Genomic DNA, 22520 nt, shown 5'->3' on the forward strand with positions numbered 1-22520 from the left:
TTTGCTTTTATTTCCTTTGCTTTAGGAGTCAGATCCAAAAAAAAAATATTGCTACAATTTATGTCAAAGAGTGTCCAGCCTAGGGTTTCTTCTAGGAGTTTCATGATTTCTGGCCTTACATTTAGGTTTTTAATGCATTTTGAGTCTATTTCTGTATATGATGTTAGAGAATGTTCTAATTTCATTCTTTCATGTGTAGCTGTCCAGTTGTCCCAGCACCACTTATTGAAGAGACTGCCTTTTCTCTGTTATATACTCTTGCCTCTTTTGTTGTAGATTAATTGATCATAAGTTTGTGGGTTGATTTCTTGGCTCTTTGCTCTGTTCTGTTGATCTGCGTATCTGGTGGTTTTGTTTGTTTGTTTGTTTTTCTTGTACCAGACTGTTTTGATTATTGTAGCTTTGTAGTATAGTCTGAAGTCATGGAGGATGATTCCTCCAGCTTTGTTCTTCTTTCTCAAGATTGTTTTGGCTATTTGGAGTCTTTTGTGTTTCTGTACAAATTTTAAAATTATTTGTTCTAGTTCTATGAAAAAATTCCCTTAGTATTTTGATAGGGATTGCATTGAATCTGTAGATTAGCTTAGGTGGTATGGTCATTTTAACAATATTGATTCTTCCAATCCAAGAATATGGTATATCTTTCCATCTGCTTGTGTTGTCTTCAGTTTCTTTCATCAGTGTCTAATAGTTTTCTGAGTACAGGTCTTTTACCTCCTTAGGTAGATTTATTCCTAGGTATTTTGTTCTTTTTGATGCAATGGTAAATAGAATTATTTCCTTAATTTCTCTTGCTGATAGTTGTTAGTAAAAGAAATGCAAAAGATTTCTGTGTATTTATTTTGTGTCCTGCAACTTTACCAAATTTATTGATGAGCTCTAATAGTTTTCTGGTGGCATCTTTAGGATTTTCTCTATATGGTATCACATCATCTGCAAGCAGTGACACTTTTATTTCTTCTTTTCCAATTTGAATTCCTTTTATTTCTTTTTTCTGATTGCTGTGGCTAGGACTTCCAATACTATGTTGAATGAAAATGGCAAGAGTGGGCATTCTTGTCTTATTCCTCATCTTAGAGGAATTGCTTTCAGCTTTTCAATGTCAAATATGATATTATTTACACTCAATGGTGTTTGTCATATATGACCTTTATTATGTCAAGTTTTGTTCCCTTTTATGCCCATTTGCTGGAGAGTTTTTATCATAATTATTGCTTATTATTAAAAATAATGTTTCTCAGGGGTCACCATAGTCCTGGCTTAATATTGCTAATATATATTAGAGACAAAGGTTTTAATGACATTCTTTTTAAAAATCAGTTTTATTGAGGTATGATTTGCATACAACCAAAAGCATCAAACTGTACACTTAAAATCAATGCATGTTATTGTATGCAAATTATACTTCAATAAAGTTTTTTTAATTGTCAAGGATTGTCATAATTTGTTGCCTGTTGCTAAAATATGTTCAGAGAAGATCAAGAAAAGTCAGTAGAGAAGAATGAATGGATTAGACAGGCACAGAAAGTAAATAGCCAGGTGGTCCTGGGGGTGGAAAGGTGAAGTACATAAATTTAGAAAGCTTGAGATCATTTTTATAGGAGTTTTTGTCTTTAAAGTTAAGATGCTAAATTTCATATCAGGAACCCCACAGCATTTTTAAGAGGGGGTAAAATGAAAAAAAAAGAAAGAAAGTTTTCTCTGCAGTATCTACTTGGCAAGCCCCAGTCTCCTTCTCACATTCTGGTCTATCTGTCTTTCTACGCGCAGACACCTGCATTTGCCAAGATGCTGTCATCCAGTGACTTTGCCTCTGCTTCTTGGGAGCTCGTGGTCCGAGTTGACCATCCAAATGAAGAGGAGCAGAAGGACATCACGCTGAGAGTGTCTGGAGACTTGCACATTGGGGGAGTGATGCTCAAGTTAGTGGAACAGATCAGTACGTTACCACTTCTTTATTGTTTCCCTACATTTGAAACCCTCTCTGTTGCATCACCACTAAATGGGTAGTCTGGATTGTCTGATCATCTAAGTTTTTCTGATTATCCATCCCGTAATGTATCCTCTCTACAAGAGGAAGAGAAATAGGGAGCCATGAAAGAGCCCAAACAGCCCCTTGGACCCCTTTGTGAAAACTTGAGTCTTTGATAGTAAACTAAATCTCCCCAGTAGGTGTAATAACATATTTACACAAGAACAGTGACATCTAGGGTGACTTTACTCCTGGGGCCTTAGGCTAGTGTGTCATTCTCTGTTGATGCTTAATTGCTCCATGATACAGGCAGTTTGGTGCCAATGTGTCTTTTTTTTTTTAATTGAAGTATAGTTGATTTACAGTGTTGTGTTAGTTTCTGGTGTACAGCAAAGTGATTCAGTTATATATATAAATACGAAATATATATAAGATATATATGTTTTACATATATAAGAATGAAAAATAAGAATATGAACAAGAATATATGGAACATAGAATAGAATAGAGAATATATATTATTATGTGTGTTCCTATTCTTCTTTCACCATCTGTCCACCATTTGCTACTCGCCCTGTTTAAACAAGGAAAGAAGTAAGTCTTCAGGGTCAGAGTCTTCACATCAAGTGTCAACATGATGGACCTAGAATTTAATATTGTTCTATTTTCTTTGTATTTATTTCTGTCTTCTATGTAAGCCATAGATGTTGGCTTTTCATTTACACTAGTGATACAGTATTTTTAAGTGATTCTTCATTAGAGTATAGAATTTCATCAGGAACAAAGTTTGTTTGTTTCTGTGCCGTCCAGTTTCTTAATATAAAGAAGGTTAAGGTCCAGCCTGTCTTCTACCTGCCCCGCCTTAGGGACTTTGAAGAGATGCCAAGAGCTGCTGAGCCGTGGGCTGTAGGCGGAGCGGGTGGGCGCTGGAGGTGGGGTGCCGTTTTGCTCGCGATGGAATTGCCTCCGGGCTGCGGGGTGCCAGCTCTCACTCTGCTCCACGGGGTTTCCCGTTCTTGCAGACATACCCCGGGACTGGTCAGACTTTGCCCTTTGGTGGGAACAGAAGCACTGCTGGCTTCTGAAAACGCACTGGACTCTGGACAAATGCGGGGTCCAGGCAGACGCAAAGCTCCTCTTCACGCCTCAGCACAAGATGCTCCGCCTCCGCCTGCCGAATATGAGGACGGTGCGGCTGTGGGTCAGCTTCTCGGCCGTGGTGTTTAAAGCTGTCGGTGACATCTGCAGAGCCCTGAGTGAGTTTCGGGGGCGGGGAGGGGGCCGCGCCTGTGCCCTCTGGACGCAGCAAAGGGGGACAGGAAAATTGCGTGCGGCTTCCGCCCACAAGCGGTCGGCTTTACGGAACACTTCCCTTGTTAGGAGCACACTTCCAAAGCCCAGTTCTGGGCACTTTAGCCATTTCAATGGGGTTAAACCAAGTGGAACATTATTGGAATAAATCAGATTCACTTCCACAGAGCTTAAAACTGTTTCAAAAGAGGTTTATAAACAGAAGAGACGACCCCATTAAGATTTCCCCACCAAAACTCATTTCTCTAAGCCATTCCGAAGTCATCCTTATACTTAAGGCAAACAAAGAGTCCTACTAAATCATTATCACCACAGAGCTGATGCATCTTTATTGTTTTTGAGGTAATGGTGTTGCAATGTCTTATTGCTTCCCTAACACTTGGCTCTGGTAATAGCTCTGGCTAAAAAAATCATGTGTGGACTTTAAACAGAATTAAACAGGATTAAAACAGAAAAGTGCTCTTAATTATGGATCGGAAACTAATTCTTATGGGTCGGTGTCCCATGAGTTTAACAGCCATTAGGACCAACACTGCCCAAAACATTTCGTCTCGGTGGGACTTCAATACTGGGAGTGAACCGTGTGTCATGAGGTGTTCTTATTTTATGGTTTTTGAAAGTGCGTAGGTATATTCTTTGGTCCCAAGGCTAATATTAAGTGTTTGAACACAGTCTGTATAATATATGAGTAAATAATCTGTCTTCCCCCTTAAACTGTAAACTACTCATTCATTCTTTCGACAAATATATATAGTTTGATTTGGCAGACGCTGTGGTGCGTGCTAGGGATTGGTTAGCAATAAAAATAGCCCCAAATCCCTACCTGCCTTGAGCTGGCATTGCAGCATACAGAGACAGAAAATAAATCTTGTGAAAAAAAACAGGATGTTAAAAGGAGACAGGTAGGATGGGGAAAAAAGGAAAAAGTGTAATAGTGTGGACAGGATTGAAAGTGCCAGTGTTGGGTAGTGCGCTGGTGTGATATAAAATAGGTTGAAGACAGACTGTTTCTTGAGCACGTCTGTGTTTCTAATCCCCAGCACATCTGCTGCTTAGTAACTGTTGACTGAACAAATGAATGGAAGCTTCCGTTACAGAATGTAAATTTCAGAATTGTCCCTGATGGGTAGTGAGCAAATGATAAGCACAGGGCATGGTGTTTCTGGGGATGGTCTAACGAGGGTTTGAAAACAAAGTCAATGAGTAAATAAAATTGTACATTCCACCTGCCACAGTGGACTGCAAGCACACATTGTAGCGGGGGCCAAAACCTTGAGGTTGTGAAATAAACAAGCATTCATTCATTCTTCTCTTTTCCAGATTATATCTCCATGGTAGTTCTAAAGGTCCCAATTCAGTATTTCTAATAATCACTTTTTATATTTCACCAATTGAAGCTAAACCAAATTTAGCAATATGATAACTTTTCCTTGGAAGAAAAGAAAAGACACAAATCTTGGGCTTGGCGATTATCAGTAGGGTTTTTTTGTTTTGTTTCTAATGCTTCCACCAGAAATTTTGATTCATCTCCAGGTTTTGCGTGTAAATTATGTATTTGGAATGGTCGCAGGTGTGTGTGGCAACCTGACAATCAGGCTTCCTGGTTACTGGGAGGGACTCGGGCTGAGCTGCCAGCCGCAGCCTCGGAGCTAAGCAGTGTTTGAACTCACAAGTAGGCAGACCTATGAAATCAGTACATCTACCTCCAGGAAAGCTGACCAGAGACTCCAGCATCCGCTCTCCTTGGCTTTTATCTGGGATCATAGCATCCCAGTGTGCTTACTAGTTATCAGATTGGAAATGGCAATTATATTTGATTAATGGAGGAAAATGGGGACTATCTTCTTAGTTTGAGTTCTCCAGAAGCAGACCCTGAAATGAGAATTCAAGTACAAATATTATTTATTTTAAGGGGATGCCTGGAAACCCTGGCTGGGGGTTGGGAAGCGAGACTGGGAAGAGAAGACCCATAATAAGTGAATGTCGCTAATCCATTCACACTGCAGGCAACTGGAGACCACCTTGGAGCTGTGCCACCCAAGGGGTGAGGGAGCTGGGATATTGATACCCCTCTTGTCATACATTTAGGTCTGCTCTTGGGGAACAGCAGGTCTCTGGACTGGTGTGGCCTGGTGCATCTGTATCTGAGTTGTGCAGACTCTGGCATCCCAAGCAAGCCCTTGGACAGAGAGACACATGTCCTAGCTGGCACTGGGAGTTGGGTCAAAGCTGAGGCCAAGAGAAGGGCAGGGCGCTAATGATGTCTGCACAGGGAGGAAAGGAGCTATTGGGCGTGTGTAAAGAAAGGCTCTGAGGATCACTGGTCCATAAAGAAAAAGGGTGGGGTCCTTGGTTGTTGTTTAAAAACTAACAAAAGAAAAAGAAAGGAAGGAAGGAAGGAAGGAAGGAAGGAGGGACAGAAAAACTGGTAAACAAAATACATGACACAAGAACAGTGAAACTGTGCTAGACTGAATCTGCTTCCCCTGTTTGATAGACACACACACATCCATTTTGGGGATCACTGGTCCCATTCAATTTCTTCAAAGGGGATGCGAAAGTAAACTAAACTAAAGTTCCATTTACTTCTGAGGAATTCCCTGAGAAGTGGTTTCAGATGGCCAGCATGGCTCTGAGTCTTAGAAGGAATTCTCTTTTTACTTGCTGCTTTTCTTCTTTTCTTTTTCACATTGACTGTTTTTTAGATATTAGAAGATCAGAAGAACTTTCCTTGTTAAAGCCTTCTGGTGACTATTTTAAAAAGAAGAAAAAAAAAGAAAAAAATAATAAGGACCCTGTAATTGAAGATATTTTAAACTTAGAGGGCTCTCCAACAATTTCGGGTCCACGAGGTAAGATTCGTCAGAGGTGTTTTGTTGTTTTAATTCATTATTAAATCCAAAAATGTTTGTAATTCTTAAGTCCCAAGAACTCTCCTCCCCTCTGGTCGGCCTTTCCTCTCTCCCCCAAAGAAGGACTAAAACTGAGGGTTCCTGTGATGAGGAAAGAATTTCCAACTACTTTTAGAACGAACAGAAATGTGTTAACAAGGTATGTTTTCTAGCTCATTATGTTAATTGTATACATTATGTTGCTGATGGAGGCAAAACTTCAGTAGAAATGGCCGTAAAATTGTGGGATAGAGATTTGTTGGATCACTCAAATATGCTTCTCTTCCTGGTCCTACCTGCACATGACTCTTCCTGAATTCAGCTCACATTTTGCTTTGGGCGTGGAACAGGAGGGACGGTAACAATTTTGGAAAGGCGTCATCCTTTTATTTTTACAGGCATATCTCAGAGATATTGCCAGTTGGGTTCCAGACCACCGCAATAAAGCAAGTCACACAAACTTTTTGTTTGTCTCCCAGTGTTTTCCCAGTGTTTCCCAGGTTGTGTTTACACCATCCTGTTACCTATTAATTGTGCAATGATAGCATTATGTCTCAAAAAAACAATGTACACACCTTAATTAAAAAATACTTCATGAATGGTCTCTAAAGAAGGAGAATCCAGAATAAAAGTGGAGCTCAAGAAGCATATTATCTTTTCAGGATACTTTAAAATTCTGTATCATTTAGGGATTTTTTTTTTTTGAGTTATAGTCAGTTTACAGTGTTGTGTCAGTTTCTGGTGTACAGCACAATTAAATTTAACTTTAAAAAGTAGAACAACAAAAACAACAAAATAAAGTGTGTAACAGATTAAAAAAATACTTCATTGCTAAAAATGCTAAACATCATCTGAGCCTTCAGCGAGTCATAGTAATAACATCAGAGATCACAGATCCCCATAACAAATATAACAATAATGAAAAAGTTGGAGAATTATCAAATTGTGACACAGAGACACAAATTGAGCAAATCCGGTTGGAAAAATGGTGCCAAAGCACTTGCTCAACACACAGTTGCCACAAACCTTCCATTTGTTAAAAGAAAAAGGAAAAAAAAAAACAGTATCTGTGAAGCACAGTAAAATGAAAATTCTTATTCCTGTAATAAGAATAAATCTCTAGCTTGCTTGCAGCACCAGGGTTTTGTTTCTGTTTTTGTTTTTGACTAGTATATTACAATGCAAAGAATGAAAGGGATTATTTGTGCTTTCCTCATGCAAATTAGAGTCAGATGATTTATAAACCATCAACTAGCCAAGTTCTTAAAAGTGGTAAATACTGTGATTTGTTTAACGGATTTACAAAAAAAAAAAAAGTATGAACATGCATTCTGTGAGAGCTCCAGTTTTCCAATAGTGCAAAACTCACTACTGAAACAGAATTTCTAATTATTGAGAAGGAGATAGACCCCAACATTTGTCTGGGCTGATTTGGGAACTTTTTATAGCCTGTGAGTTCCCAGGCTTTCCAGGAGCTAAATATTCAGGCAAGAGCTTTAAGTAACTTCTCTCCCATCAGTCATGACTCATCTGATTATTTTAAGGGATACAAACATTTAAGTTCAAAATCCATTTTAGTACAAGCAGTGCTAGTACTTAGTTTTCTGAAGACTCCTACCCCAGATCGCAGAGCCCAATTCCTACTCCCCTTTGCTTTGCAGTGAGTCCCGGCTTATACAGTAAAACCATGACCCCCACGTATGACCCCGTCAGCGGAACGCCAGCATCATCCACCATGACTTGGTTCAGTGACAGCCCTTTGGCTGAGCAAAACTGCAGCATCCTGGCCTTCAGCCAGCCCCCTCAGTCACCAGAAGCGCTCGCTGATATGTACCAGCCTCGGTCTCTGGTCGACAAAGCCAAGCTGAACGCAGGGTAAGCACGTGACTTGGTTTTGCTTCTTTGTGGACTGATGTTGGCACAGTAAGAGAGAGGCTACAGAGATGGGGGAGAGGGGAGTGTTCAATTTTTAAGTTACACCTAGCGATTGTACACTGTGAGCAAGTCAGTGCTGGTTTTAGCATCGGAAGGGGAAAATATGGCCTTTTGTATATCAACACACTTAAAGTGTGACAGCATTTATGTGTTGGGGTAACTCAGCGGTTTACCATATGTGAATACTGGTCTTTGCCCGTACATGTGTGCAAAGTCTATTTTATGGATTTTATGGGGTATAGAACAGTGTATGAGTGGGTGGTCCCCACTGGGCAGCCTGTAAACCCATGTGGCCCCACGGCCCACTCTGTCTTCTAGAACATACAGCACCCCTTCTCCATTCTCCATTCTGATGAGCGATTTCTTCAGTTTCTCTTTGATGTGGTCTCAGAAACTCAAACTCATTCTTAAACCACCATTTCTTTCGCTCCCTGTTTACCTGTCCACAAGGTAAAGTCAAATTTGTTAACAGCTGTCCACTCCCTGTGAGATCTGGCCCCAACAGACGTCTGTCTGTCCTGCTGTGCGCGCATGCACCCCCGCCCCCACGGTGCGTGCTCACTGTCACCGCCTTGCCTCCAGCCTCCAGCGTTTGCTCCGCTCCAGGACTCTCGCCTTTCCTCCTGCTCTACCGCTCAGTCCCTGCTTGTCCTTTAAGGCCCAGCCACATCCTGTCTCCTGCTCAGTTGTCGCCATTGAAGACCCTCCACCATTCACTCCCCTCAGATCTCATGCTGATACTTCACTCACTCCAGAGTCACCTTGTTCCTTTATTATGAGGCTTGGTCTCCCCCACTGGACCGTCAGCTCCTTTAGGATGGAGGGTGCATCGTGGTTTTCCTTATTCCCCCATAGGGGAATGTACAATATGTAATAGAATATTACATGTATGAATATATATAGCCAACATATATAAACATATGTGATAGAAGTTCAGGCCACTTTCGTTCAGTGGTATTATATGACTCCCATTCCCACCTCGTTTCATTGTTGACTTTTAATCACCGTTACCCAGTGTTCATCTTTCAGACTCTAGAATGGTACTACCCTGTATGGGAGTCCCTAGCCACATATGGACATTTGCATCTACATTTGAATTTCATTTGAAATGTAGCGCTAGCCACATTTAAATCTTCATAGCCACATGTGGCTAGTGGCTACTCAAGTGGACAGGACAATATAGAATATTTCCATCATTACAGAAAGTTCTAGACGGATAGAGCCAGCTTGGGGTCGGACCAGCTGGTGCAGACTTGGGCACAGTCAGCAGGCAGCAAGTCCCTGCAGTAGAAGTGCAGGCAGCAGCCAGCAAGTCCAGATGCTCGTTCTGGCTCCATCACGGGGCGCGTGACCTTGAACGTACAGCTTAATGTTACTGAGGCTCATTTTCCTCATCTGTAAAACTGAGCAAACAAGAAGCGCCCTGGCTGGGGGAGGGTACAGCTCAACGGTAGAGGTGTGTGCTGAGCACGCACAAGGCCCTGGGTTCAATCCCCAGTACCTCCACTAAAAAATAAAATACAGTAAAGAAAATTAATTTAAAAATACAGAAAGAAACCTAATTAATTACCTTCCCCCCACCGGCAAAAAAAAAAAAAAAAGTGCCCTGGCTCCTTCGCTGGGTTACTTTAAAATGTCAGAGAGAAAATATATACAAAAAGCACTTGGAAAACTATGAAAAAATGGACATGTGAACTATTATCAAGTTCTCACCCTTACTGGTTTTTGGTTATATTACTAACCCAGACTTTGTTCAAGGATACGCACACGCACACATATACATTACGTGTACATGTAGACATAAACGTTTTATATGATACTATAATACGTATGTGTACACTCAAGTGACTTTTAAACCCACGCTGTTGTTTTCTAGTTGGCTGGACTCCTCGCGTTCCCTTATGGAACAAGGCATCCAGGAGGATGAGCAGCTGCTGTTACGATTTAAATACTACACTTTCTTTGACTTGAATCCCAAAGTAAGATCCCTTTTCTCCATTCTCTCTCTTTTTTTAATGTGAATGCATAGAAGTGTAAAGTTGAGTCATTGAAGTTGTCCAGATTAGGATTAATTTGTGTCCTCTTCTGCTTTAGCTCTGCACCATTAGACCAGTAAATGTATACTGGTCTCTGGATGTTCACCTTTTAGTCCCTAGTGAGCATGACGAGCTGCCCCGGAGTTGGAGGGAGTCTCTACGGGGACTTCGTGCCCAGCAATGGGGTGCACTGTCCCTCTCCATTCACAGAGACCAAGGAACAGGAGAGAGTGGCTCATGGAGCCGGAGCCCTTCGTGCTTAGGAAGGAAGGCGTTGTCAGGACCCAGGCTGAGAGCGGGTCCTGGTGAACGAGGCAGGTCGTGGGGATGGCACACGCCAGGCTCCCCGGCGCGATGCTGAAGGAATCTTGGGTGACGAGGAGGCGGGACCATCTGCAGAAATAAAGCCCCCAGCTGGTTGCCAACTCCCATTTTAAGTGCACATCTCCCGCCTGTGGGTTCCTGGGACAGTTGAGGTGGTGAAATTAGTCCTGTGAACATCTGCCCTTTCCTCGCGCCGTTCTCCCTTCCGTGGAGCTGTGAGTCAGCACATCAGTGGCCGTTTACTACTGGGCGCTTGTTTGGGGGGCCTGCCTCGAGCCCCCCTTCTGTGTCCATCCCTTCCTTATGCACAGCAGGGTTTCTGCCTCGTGTCACTGTCTTCTCCTTGGTCCTGGTTTTAAGCCTGGTCCTCAAAGGCCCGTCTCGGCTCCCACTGCCTCCCTAACTGGCGGCTTCTTCAAAACAAGCCCTATTCAATGTCGTTTCTGGGGAGCTCTTGTTCAGCCTTTGGTTTAAATCCGACTTAATGCCCACGGACCTCGCTTGTGTCTGGAGTGCAGAACTTCCCGTGAATCATGGTAAGATTTGGCTCTTTTGGGGTAAAACCTTCGGGAGAAATTAATGTTACAGCTTCTCCTAACCCATTGTTTTGATTTTTTTAAGGGCACCGTAAATTATACAGCTATATTCAGGTTTTCTTTTTTGCATTGTCTGCTAGAACCAAATCTCTGCATTTTCTGTGATGTCATTTTTAGCTCTCATTCCTGCTCAGCTTTACCCTTTTCCTTGCCTAGTTCCTAGCCAGCTTTAAGGTACTTTGTTGTATGCTATCTATTCTGATAAACTGCCTTAAGTTTTCTTCTGAAACTAGATGACACATAAATGAAACATACTTTTGCATTTTCTAATTGCTGAGTCAGTAAAGGGGCCCCATCTTATCGATTCAAACATGTGCCCCTGTTGTTTATTTATTTATTTATTTATGGAGCAACTGCCATGTGCCAAGAACCACCCCAGCAGCTGAGAACCCAAAACTTCTGGACGTTAGAAAGAGATTTTCAAAGTTATGAAGTAAAATAATCAGATTACAAAATGGGATAATTAAAATGAACTACCAGTGACCAAAATCTTTTCCCAAATGGATGTAAGTAACATATCTGTTCAATGAATTGAATAAATGATAAGGTCTAGTGGCAGTTCTCAGAACTGGCGTAGTGTCAAAGTGGTGATGCGAGTGAGCATCATTTGGAAACAGCAGTGTGATGAAATATGAAAAATCAGTGATGCTGGCAATCATGACGTCACAAGTCCTCCGTAATACTGAGGTGTGTTGCTTACATTCCTCATGGAAGGATATGCTAAATTCCCATTGGAAGTTGGTGCAGTTCAGAGGTGTAGTTTTCCTCATTCAGGCTCATGGACCACCACGTGATTTAGGCGCTCAAATCCAAGAACCCCAGATTCAGAAACCCTGCCCTGAGATCACATTCAAGTCTTACCCCTTCTGAAAAGGAGCTTTTCTCTACTCCTGGTCACAGAGGCCTTTCCCTTCTTTGAGCCACAACTGAGTGAAATTTCAGGACTCACAGCTCGATTTGTAGCATCTTCATGGATTTTCTCTGCAAGTAAACTGCAGGCTCCTTGGGGACAGGGACCTTTCTGGTGTTTCTTTTGCCCTCCATCCCCACGTGCTGCAGGAGAGTGAGGCTTTTCTAGCCACCTACTCCATGAGGGTCGTTGGAGACCCTCCTATCAATTTCCTTGCCGAGAGATTTCCCATTAAATAAATCCCTTGCTTTGGCAGTAAGCTCAATGCTAAAAATAAAGGAGCTCAGTCAACTATTCCTTAAAAAAATGGTCAGGAGCCTGTGAGTGACTTCACAGTCAAAGAATTCAGACATGACACAGCATCAGCATAAATATCAGAGGTGGATGGAGCAGTGTTAAATATGTGTCTAAAAAGTGGAAGATTAAACAAAATCATACTCCCAGAAGGAGGCAAGGACCCCAAAGGCAGAGGTCACCGGGGCCGACGTCCTAGGCTCTTTGCCTCCAGCCTCCACTTGTTTAATTGGTAAGGAGTTCTCTCTCCATAGCCTGTGAACAAAACCCATTTGAATCTAGCGGCCAAATATGGGAAAACTGAGGCTGGCGGAATATGACTTGGAGCCCCGGAACAGCGATCCCCATGCACTGTAGAGTTGGCGCAGTACCCCTTACCCCCGGCTCCTAAAGAATGGAGTGCGGAGTGCTGTGAAGGGTACCACCAAGTTTAGGGCCCCTACTGTGTGCTGAGTATAGGGAGGCAGAAACTTCAGATAGAATTCATGCTTTCAAAGAGTCTACAGTCAAACCTTGAAAAGCAAAGATAGCGCCCATGAACCACCGCAGACAGACAAGGCACCTGCAGTCAAGAGCCCAGTTATACAACAGGACCTGGCAGCATCTCTCCCCTGGCTTTTGGAGGAGAGAGGTGGACAGGCAGGCTGCAGGACTGAGGCAGCAGATGCTGATTAAAATCTCAGATTTTAGGAATATATCTAATAGGAAAATACTACAGCACAACATTTCAAACATAATATACTTTAAAAATGCAAACTCCAGAAGCCATAAAGAAGAGATTGGTACATTTTAATGAAAACAATGAAAATTTTATGCACGGCAAAAAACTACAAAGTTAAAAAGTCATTGCAACACACACTACAAACAAAAGGTTAGCCTCTCTTAATAGAAAAGAGCTCTCCCAAATCAGTCATAGAAAGGCCACAACCCGGTAGACTAATGAGCAAAGGATATGAACACATAGTTCATAGAAAAGGAACTACAGTGGCTCTTAGCCTTATACTGGCAAAGATCAAGAACTTTTTGATACACTGTCTTCGTAGGAGTGTGGGGAAATGGGCTCTCATCTATTTGTTGCTTGGAGGTCATAGTACAAATTAATCTACTCTCTGTAGAAGACAATTTGGCAACATCTAGCAGAATTACAATCCTGCACAGCTTCCACCCTGCAAATCCACCCCTTCGTAGTTATACCACAGTTATACTCAAATATGTGAATTGGAAAGTCTGTACCCAAAAACAGTTATTATTACATTATTTGTTTTAGGAAAAAATGGGAAATCACCTAACCACCCATCAGTAGGGAACTGGTTAAATAAATACATTATGGTCCATCCTTCTAGCGTTGTTGTTAAGAAGAATGAATCAGCTTTCTTTTGACGGGGGACATACTCAGAGAATATTACTGAATGAGAAAGAGCAAAGGGCAGAACAATAGAGAAACTACCATTTGTGGTGAACGAGGCAGGGAAAGAGACTAACTTTTCATTGTACACCCTCTGTCCCTTTTGAATTCATTCAAAATGAATTCCATCATTATATGCTCTTTTGCCCCCATTTAAATGCATTTTTAAAATATGTGAATTTAAAAAAAAAGTTTATAACTCCAATAGTTTATAGTATTTTTTTTTTAATATTCAGTAGAGAAAAGGCACACGGGTTTTAATGAGAGGCCCAGAAGGCACCAAAAGTGGCGACCCGGCTTCTAAGGGGTCTTAAGTTACTAGCTCCAAACAGTAGTCCCTTCCTGAGAGCATGAAAACTCTGGGAGGTGGGTTTTGGTATCTGTTTGTATTGTTGGTTGGTGGAAGGAGAGAAGAGTTGACTGGAATTGACCAGATGGGTAGAAATATTCTTTCAAGGAACTGTTTTATTTGGCTTGATGGTAGAGGCAAGTGAAGCATTTTTAGGTGTGGAAGCATTTATTAAATTTTTTTCAATCTTTCTTGACTGCATTTGAGAGAAAAGCCTCATTGGATGATTTAACTTACTCTCACTAAAACCCCCACGGCGTCAGGAGTGCAGCACCGTGACTGACTGACTGACTGACAGACAGACAGACAGACAGATATGACTGTTAGTCCAGTTCAGATTTCAGCAACCTATTTAGATTTTGTGTTTCAGCTGTGAATTACAGGCAGGGGCCCTTTTAGGGGAGGGAGGGGTTGGTTGCCTGGTTTTTTTGATGCGCACTGTGCGTGCTTCGTTTAGTTGCCGTATCTTTTGATTGTAGAGTAATTTACATGCCATAAAATTAACCCATTTCAAGGGTACAGTATGAATTTTAGTAAATGTATATAGTTTAAATCACCACAATCTAGTTTTAAAACACGTGCAGCAGGCAAAAACCATTCCTTCATACCCGTTTGTGGTGGTCCCGGCCCCCAGCCCCAGCCCACCACTGGTCTGCTTTCTGTCTCATCTTTGGCCTTTTCTAGAACTTTCACACGTGGAATCATACAGTGTGTAGTCTCGTGTCTGGTCTATTACACTTGGCACAATGGCTCTGAGGTTGATCTGTGTTTTCGCGTGAGCGGATGTCCCATCCTGTGGGTGGACACATTTGGAAACATTGTGTATATCCGTTTCCCAGTTGAGAGACACGGGGTTGTTTCCAGTTTGGAGCTGGTACGAATAATGCTGCCCTGAGTGTTTCCAGGCGTGGCAGGTTTTGGTTTGTTTTGGGGGGATTCTGGGGTGAACTTCTGAGGTGTTCCATGACACCTGGCAAAGCTCACAAAACACAGACTTAAGATTCTTATGATTCCAGCCTCCTGAGAATACACACCTGGCCCTGCACTGGCCCTTCTTTCCGAGCAGCTTTAGAAAATGCTGAGAAGGAGGGAGCCTGGGCTGCAGGTCACCGTCACTCACCTGAGTGCAGCATTCCTTGTGGTCTCGGCTCACTTTGAATTTTTTACACTCCCCATCACCTTTTTCTTAGTGTGCGTAAGGTTACTGCAAAAGGGAAAACAAACTAATGCTAACCAGCCCGTGATAAATCTGTTTAGGTACTGACTATCTTTCTATTTCTACTCTGTGCTTTCTTCAATATTTTTATCTTTTTTAAAAGATACACATAAGTGTAAACTCAATATTAAAAAAAAAAAGAAAATCAAACATAGGAGTTACTGTTTAATCAGTACAGAATTCCAGTTTTGCAAGATGAACAGAGTCCTGGAGATGGATGGTGGTGATGGTTGCCCAGCAGTGCGAATGTAGTCACTGAACTGCACACTTAACAATGCTTAGGACGGTACATTTTTAGTGTATTTTACCACAATTAAAAGTAATTTTTAAAAATCAAACAGAAGAAGGACTTATTTCAAGTAAAAATGGAAAATACTCCTTAACTGTGACCTTTCTCCTAAGAGGTGGCCGCAGTTAACAGCTTAATGATTAACCATCCTTGCACATTTTTCCACATACATTTATAAACGTATTTTTGAACAGACTTGCAGGATCTTTGCCCCCTACATAAATTGGATCTTGTATTTGCCCTGTAGCTTGCTTCTTTTCACTTCATAGAATATCACGGCCACCTTTCCATGTCAGAGTCTATGTGTCCGACTCACTTTTTTTCACCACTACAAAATAATCAAAGGAAAAGCTAAACTCTAGTTTATCAGGACCTGGGGGTTGCCCGAAATTTTTGCTCATTCAAAAACTGTGAGCATTTTTGTACAAGTATCTTTGATGAGGGCTCTGCATTTCTTTACAATTGTAACCATGGACATGCTCACCAAAGGGCAAAAAGACATCTAAAGATCTCGCCAGATGGCCTCCTACTGTTCTCACAGGTGTCAGTGCCAGTTTGCACCACACCCTCACCAACACCAGACATTATCAATACCTACAGCCTGGTAAATCTGATAGGAAGGCAGGAATTATGTCGTCTTGTTTTAATATGAATTCTCTGCTTATTAGTGAGGTTGGGCATCTTTTCCAATGCTTATATGGCCATGTTGATTTCTTCTGTCAATTGCCTGTTTACATATATTTGCCCCATTTTCTATTGAATTCTTTGTATTTTTCATATTGATTTATAGGAGCACTTGGTATGTAATGGATACTGTCTTTTCATTTATTGCAAATATTTTCTTTCAATCTATAGTATATCTTATAAACATATCATCTTTAGGGTATTTTTCACCATTAAAAATGTTTAATTTTTGATTGTCAAGCCAGCCTTATGCATCATAGCCTAAAGGCTTCCTGTCTTGCTTAGAAAGGGCTTCCTCACTCAAAGATTACAAAAAGTTTTCTCTTGTTTCCTTCTAATAGTTTTGATCACTAGCTTTAGATTTTTAATAATTGCTTTTAGATATATAATTCACATACCACACATTTCACATACCAAGAGTTCACCCATTTAATACGTACAAGTCAGTGATTTTTCGTATATTCACAGAGTTGTGCAGCCATCGCCACTATCTAATTTCAGAACACTTTCATCATCCCACCGAGGAACCCATCACCCAGTAGGAGTCTCTTCCCATTTCCCTCCAACTCCCCCCAAGCCCTAAGCAGCCATCAGTCTACTTTCTGTCTATGGATTTGCCTGTTCTGGGCATTTCCTGTAAATGGAGTTGCACAGTGTACAAAATCTGTGGCACTTTGTGAGTTTCTTTCACTTAGCATCGTATGTTCAAGGTCCGTCCTTATTGTAATATGTATCAGTATTTTATTTCTTTTTATTGCCAAATAATATTCCATTATATGTATATGCTACATTGTATTTATCCATTTGTCAATTGATGGACATTTTGAATTGTCACTTTTTGACTATTATGAATAGTGCCGCTGTGAACATTCATATATAAGTTTGGGGTTTTTTCCTTTTGCCTTTTTTAAATGGTGGTAAAATAAAAATAATGTAACATATGCCATTTTAGCTGTTTTTAGGTCTATGATTCAGTGGGTTTAAGTGCATTCACAGCATTGTGCAACTGTCACCACTTTTTGCAGAACTGTTTGTCATCCCATATAGAAGCTCTGTCCCTATTAAACGAAACTCCCCATTCTCCCCTTTCTCTAGCCCCCAGTAACCTGTATTCTGCTTCCTGTGTGTGTGAATTTGCTTACTCTTGGTACTTCATGTAAGTGGAATCATACGATAATTGTCCTTTTGTGTCTGTCTGATTTCACTGAACTTCAGGGTCCATGTATGTTATAGCATGTATCAGAATTTCTTCCCTTTTTAAGGCTGAATAATATTCCATTGTATTCTATTGTACGTATAGACTACATTTTGTTTAGTCATTCCTCATTGATAGATATTTTGGTTGTTTCCACCTTTTGGCTATTGTGAATAATGCTACTATGAACATTATTTTATAAGTATCTCTTTGAGTCCCTGTTTTTATTTTTTTCAATATGTACTTATGAGCAGATTAGCTGGATCATATTCTATGTTCAGCTTTTTGAGGAACCACCAAACTTTCCGGTGGAGGCTGCACCATTTTACATTCCCACCAGCAATGCACAGTTCTGATTTCTCCACATTCTTGCCAATATTTGTTATTATCTGTCTTTTAGATTAGAGTCATCCTAGTGAATGGGAGGTGGTATCTCATTGTGGTTTTGTATGTTTAGACTCTTTAATCTATCTGTAATTTATATATTGTGGATGGGGTAAGATTGTTTTGTGATTTTTTTGTTTTTTGTTCTCCAAATGGCTAGGCTATTTATGGACTATTATAGTGTTGAATTCTTTCTCCCCCTGCTGATATAAAATGCCTTTTACTTTATACCACATGTATCTACGTACATAGGTCTGTTTCTAGATATTGCTTTATCAACATTTTGTCCATCACTGTACCAATACCACACTAGTTTAGTGACCGCAGCTTTATTGTATGTTTTAATATCTGTGAGGACAAGTGTCTCCCCAACATTGTTCTTTCTCAAAATGTTCTTGGAGACATTTGAACACTGTCTCTTCCAGCTCAACTGGAAGAGCTTGTACAAAGTTCCACCAAAAACCCCGGCCAAATTTGGTTAGGATTGTGCAGAGTATGCAGATCAGCCTGGGGACCCTTCTCCTTTATATTATCACAAAAACGATTCCTCTGTCTGTTTTTCCCACCAAGAGAAGTGTGATAAAAAGGAAAAATGATGGAATCTAAGATGGATGGGTCAGTTTGGCCCCTTAAAGAAGCTCTGGAAAATATTTTGAGAAGGAAATTTCTCAATTCAGAAGTGAAATGAGCTAGGGCAGTGGAAAGATGGGGATTGTACCTAGCAAACCCGAAGGAAGGTTCACGGCATCTGAGTAACAAGGAATGGCTTCTGTTAGTCCAGGGTAGCCGTGTTGTTAGGATGTGAACATGCCCCTCACACACACAGACTCACATACCTGTCTCTTTCTCTAGTATGATGCGGTCCGAATAAACCAACTCTATGAGCAAGCCAGGTGGGCCATTCTCTTAGAAGAAATTGACTGCACGGAGGAAGAAATGTTGATCTTCGCAGCACTCCAGGTATGGGAGCATTGGCACCTGTCTTTGGCAGGAGAGAAAGCAGATTTGCTCTGCTTAAAGTTTCATTGTCTTCATACTAATTTTTTTCTTTGAAAAAGAGCTGAAACGAGGGTAGTAAATTTAAATTCAAACTATTTCTCATACCCCACCCACGTGCAAATCTTAAAGGCATCAGTCTTGAGGTCCTTCTCTCTTCCGTACTACGAGGTCACCCAGTGATGGAGAAGAACTGAGTCTGAACATGACTCACCATAAATCTCAAAATAATTTAAGTTGAAATGTCGTTTTCCCTGCATCGACAGGAGCTCTCCTCCCAGGAGATCCTCAGTGTTACAGGGGAGTTGTCTTCAAAGAAGAAATGGCTGATGGATTCATTGGCATTTATAACGTTTCTAAAACCTCTGTCTTCATTGTAGTATCACATCAGCAAATTATCGTCATCAGCTGAAACACAGGATTTTACAAGCGAGTCTGAGGTCGACGAAGTAGAAGCAGCACTTTCTAATTTGGAAGTGACCCTGGAAGGTGGAAAAGCGGACAACACTTTGGTATGAGCTTTTCTGATAACTCCGGATTGTGACTTTGCTCTGACTGATCGACAAATACAGACGACCAACTTTTTAAATTAGAAATAAGAGAATAATCTGTCTGATTCTGGAAAAGGAAAATAACTCTCTTTATCTGACAAACTTAAACCTAGCAAGAGCTGACCAGTGTTTCTCAGATCAGCTGTGAGAGACTGTAAGATATTTTCAGGGCTCCCAATGACAATTTCTTTGTATTGTATTTCTTCCTAAGGATAAGCTAGCTTGGTATGAGGGAAAGACTGCTGAGGGCTCCATTTCACTAGTGGGGAGCATGAAATTGGCCCCTTAATAAAAGTCTAGAAGAGTGGCTAACTTGAAAATAGAAAACAAAAATGCTTCACAGATAAGATGCCTTATTATCTATTTTCCTAGTCATATATTTCAACTGGGCAAGGTTGGACATTATAAAAAGTTCCTGAACCTTTTTGACTTTAGGAAATAAATAAAAACCCCTTCAGTGAAACATAAATAACGCTGTTTTTAATCATCTCTTACTCCTTATTCAGGAAATGTGGCTGAATGTCACCTTTACAATTGGAACACCCCTCCTTGTTTGATTTATTCATTGGGAGCCACCCTTGTGTTTAACTTCTTCAATCATGGGAGTAATTGTTAGTTGAATCACATTGAATCAGAGAGGTAGATTCACTGTTAATTGTACATAAATAGCAATAGATTAAAATGAGTCACTATTTTTATGTATGTAACGTGCATTCTCTTATGATTAAATTCCTTAAAATGGGAAGTTGGTATCATGCAAAAGCAAGTATTTTGAACAAACTGAATTCCAAGATTCTGTCGAGATTCAGAGCCCTGGATTCCACTTATGGGAGACACAGGCCTGGTGAAACTGGGGTCCTCTTTTTGTCTAAAGCGATACAATGGAAAGTGATCCTTCTTAGAGGAAAAGAAAAATTCCCTCCTCGCTTCCCTCGATATTTTTATGTGACGCCAAGTGACAGGCTTTTCAGTTTGAAAATAGGCACCAGTCTGCCCTGCAGAGTGGACTTTGAGCCACGCTCCCTCTGAGAGTTTAATCAGTGAACTAGGCATCACTAGGCTCACCTGCTGTGATGTAAAAACTGTGAAATATTTCATTTGTTCATGAAAGTAGTAGTTTCTCACTCAAATTTTTAACTTGAATGGTAGTGCTCGGTCAGTTTCCTTAATCTCTTTTTTTTTTGAGGGGGGGAGGTAATTAAGTTTGTTTATGTATTTATTCTTAGAGGAGGTACTGGGGATTGAACCAAGGACCTCATGAAGGCTAAGCATGCGCTCTACCACCTGAGCTACACCCTCCGCCTGTCTGTTTTTTCATTTGTATAATATATGACACAGAAAAGTGAAAAAAAAATGTACAGCTTAACAAATTAGAAGTCAGTCGTTACCCAAGTCACCACTCAACTCGAGAATTAGAACTCTGCCCGTCACCAGAAGCCCCACATGTGCCCCAGCCTGGTCCCAACCCTCCCCAGCCCAACCCCCGAGGTCACTACTGGAAATGCACCTAGTGCGACGAGGAGCGGAGGTTTTCACTTTATTTCATTTTAATTAATTCAAATGTGAATGGCTGCTACGGGCTGGGACAGCGCGGGTACCAGGGCTCAGCACCACGTGTCTGATCACTGCTTGTGAAATGTTATTTCCGTTTCCTCAGGAGGACATTACTGATATCCCTAAACTGGCAGACAATCTCAGATTATTTAGGTAAGTCACCCTTGAAGAGGAAAGAGGTTAACTCACGGCAAAATCTTGCAGGTAAAGAGTCCACGGGCCTAAATTGAACATCCATTAGGCAGATTTGAGCGTCAGAGGTAAGAGATGAGCTTGGCATCAGACAGACAATGGATAGAAGCCTAGCTCCACCGCACACACCGGCTGGGTGATCTCAGGCATCCTTGAGCCTCAGTTTCCTGATCTATAAAGTGGGGCTATACCTCCTCTTGGATTTGTTGGGAGGATTAAATTAAATCATGCGTATGAAGCCTTGAGCGTGATGCCCAGCTTGTAGTATCTGCTCACTAAATAGTGGTGTAAACATGGCCAGTGTCAGTGACAGTGAGCACATGTGCCAGACTGGAGTTCCTTCTCCAGTCCACCTGCCAGACTGAGGACTGACACCATTTGAAGGCTCTCCATGATTTAAAAATCAGTTGTCTCTAGAACTTTGATCCTGGGCTTATAAAGAATGGTCACCTTAGTTTATCTACCTTTGCCTGTTAAAGTATTTCTGATAAACTCCCCAGTCACCTCAGGACAAGCTGAAACTGTTCAAAAGGCAGACAAGTTTTTTATTTCATGGAAAGAAAGGACTGCCGCATTTGTGATGGTGCCAAGGTGTGTTGGGATGAAAGGGGTAAGGTCCCTTTGAAGTTCTATCAGTTGCTCACGGCACTTTATGGTTTGTTGACTTTTCTTAACAAACTGACACTTCACTGAGTCAGTTGGCTTGAAAAGAAACACCAGTTGCTTTTGTTAACACCCCATGCAAAGAAAGACTTGGAAAGAATGAACAATGAATCAGCTATAAATGAGAAACAAGCATCCAAAGGTAACAGTATTTGTCACTACAAGGGTTCTTTTTTTAATGTGATCATAGCACATGGTCCAAAACAATAGGGTTATTCATGTAACTTCTGGGCACAAGTAGCTGCAACCACACATATTGTTATAGTCAGAGCGACAGAAAAAAAAATAATTCGAATCCACAAATATATCTTTATAAATTATTAATAATTGTTCTTGAAAGAAATTCGGTTGCCATATTCTCTGTTAAGAGCAAATTGAGCTCTTCACAAACCAAACGATAACAGCCTTCTTCCTAGAGATGTTGTCGATGAAGGAAATGATGTTCCGAAGCTAAGCCCTTAGGACGACTCATGTTAAAACTCACAAAGTTGCCCTCATATTTGGCCAGTGGGACACTTTATCTCCCAAAGGTCTCAAGGGGTTGAATGTAATATATAATATGGTTTATGGGAGAAATAAATGAAGGAGGGAAAGAGGAATGAAACAAAAAAAGGAGACAGGAAGGGAGGAAGGAGGTCAGAGAAAGAAGCACTGTTCCTGGTGCGTGTGTGATCCTTAAAGACTCTCCATTTCCCTGGACCTCCTTTCCTCATCCGGAGAAGAGCATTGAACTAGCCCTTTGATTTTTAATGTTTTTTCTTTAACAGTGAAGC

The 22520-nt window shown here is 41.1% G+C and overlaps 1 protein-coding gene across 2 annotated transcripts in view; it reads left to right on the forward strand.

Annotated features, from left to right (window-relative positions):
* The window catches only part of FERMT1 (FERM domain containing kindlin 1), a 38366-nt gene that overhangs the window by 2830 nt on the left and 13016 nt on the right, over positions 1-22520 (forward strand). For both annotated transcript variants that reach the window (XM_072943836.1, XM_072943835.1), the window contains exons 2-9: positions 1771-1939; positions 2995-3228; positions 5989-6135; positions 7836-8049; positions 9986-10088; positions 18644-18751; positions 19168-19299; positions 20996-21045. In XM_072943836.1, the coding sequence (XP_072799937.1) occupies positions 1789-1939; positions 2995-3228; positions 5989-6135; positions 7836-8049; positions 9986-10088; positions 18644-18751; positions 19168-19299; positions 20996-21045 (1139 nt within the window). In that variant the 5' untranslated portion in view covers positions 1771-1788. The remainder of the gene's footprint in view (positions 1-1770; positions 1940-2994; positions 3229-5988; positions 6136-7835; positions 8050-9985; positions 10089-18643; positions 18752-19167; positions 19300-20995; positions 21046-22520) is intronic.

Source organism: Vicugna pacos, chromosome 19 (genome assembly GCF_048564905.1).
Source record: "Vicugna pacos chromosome 19, VicPac4, whole genome shotgun sequence".
Classification (NCBI taxonomy): domain Eukaryota; kingdom Metazoa; phylum Chordata; class Mammalia; order Artiodactyla; family Camelidae; genus Vicugna; species Vicugna pacos.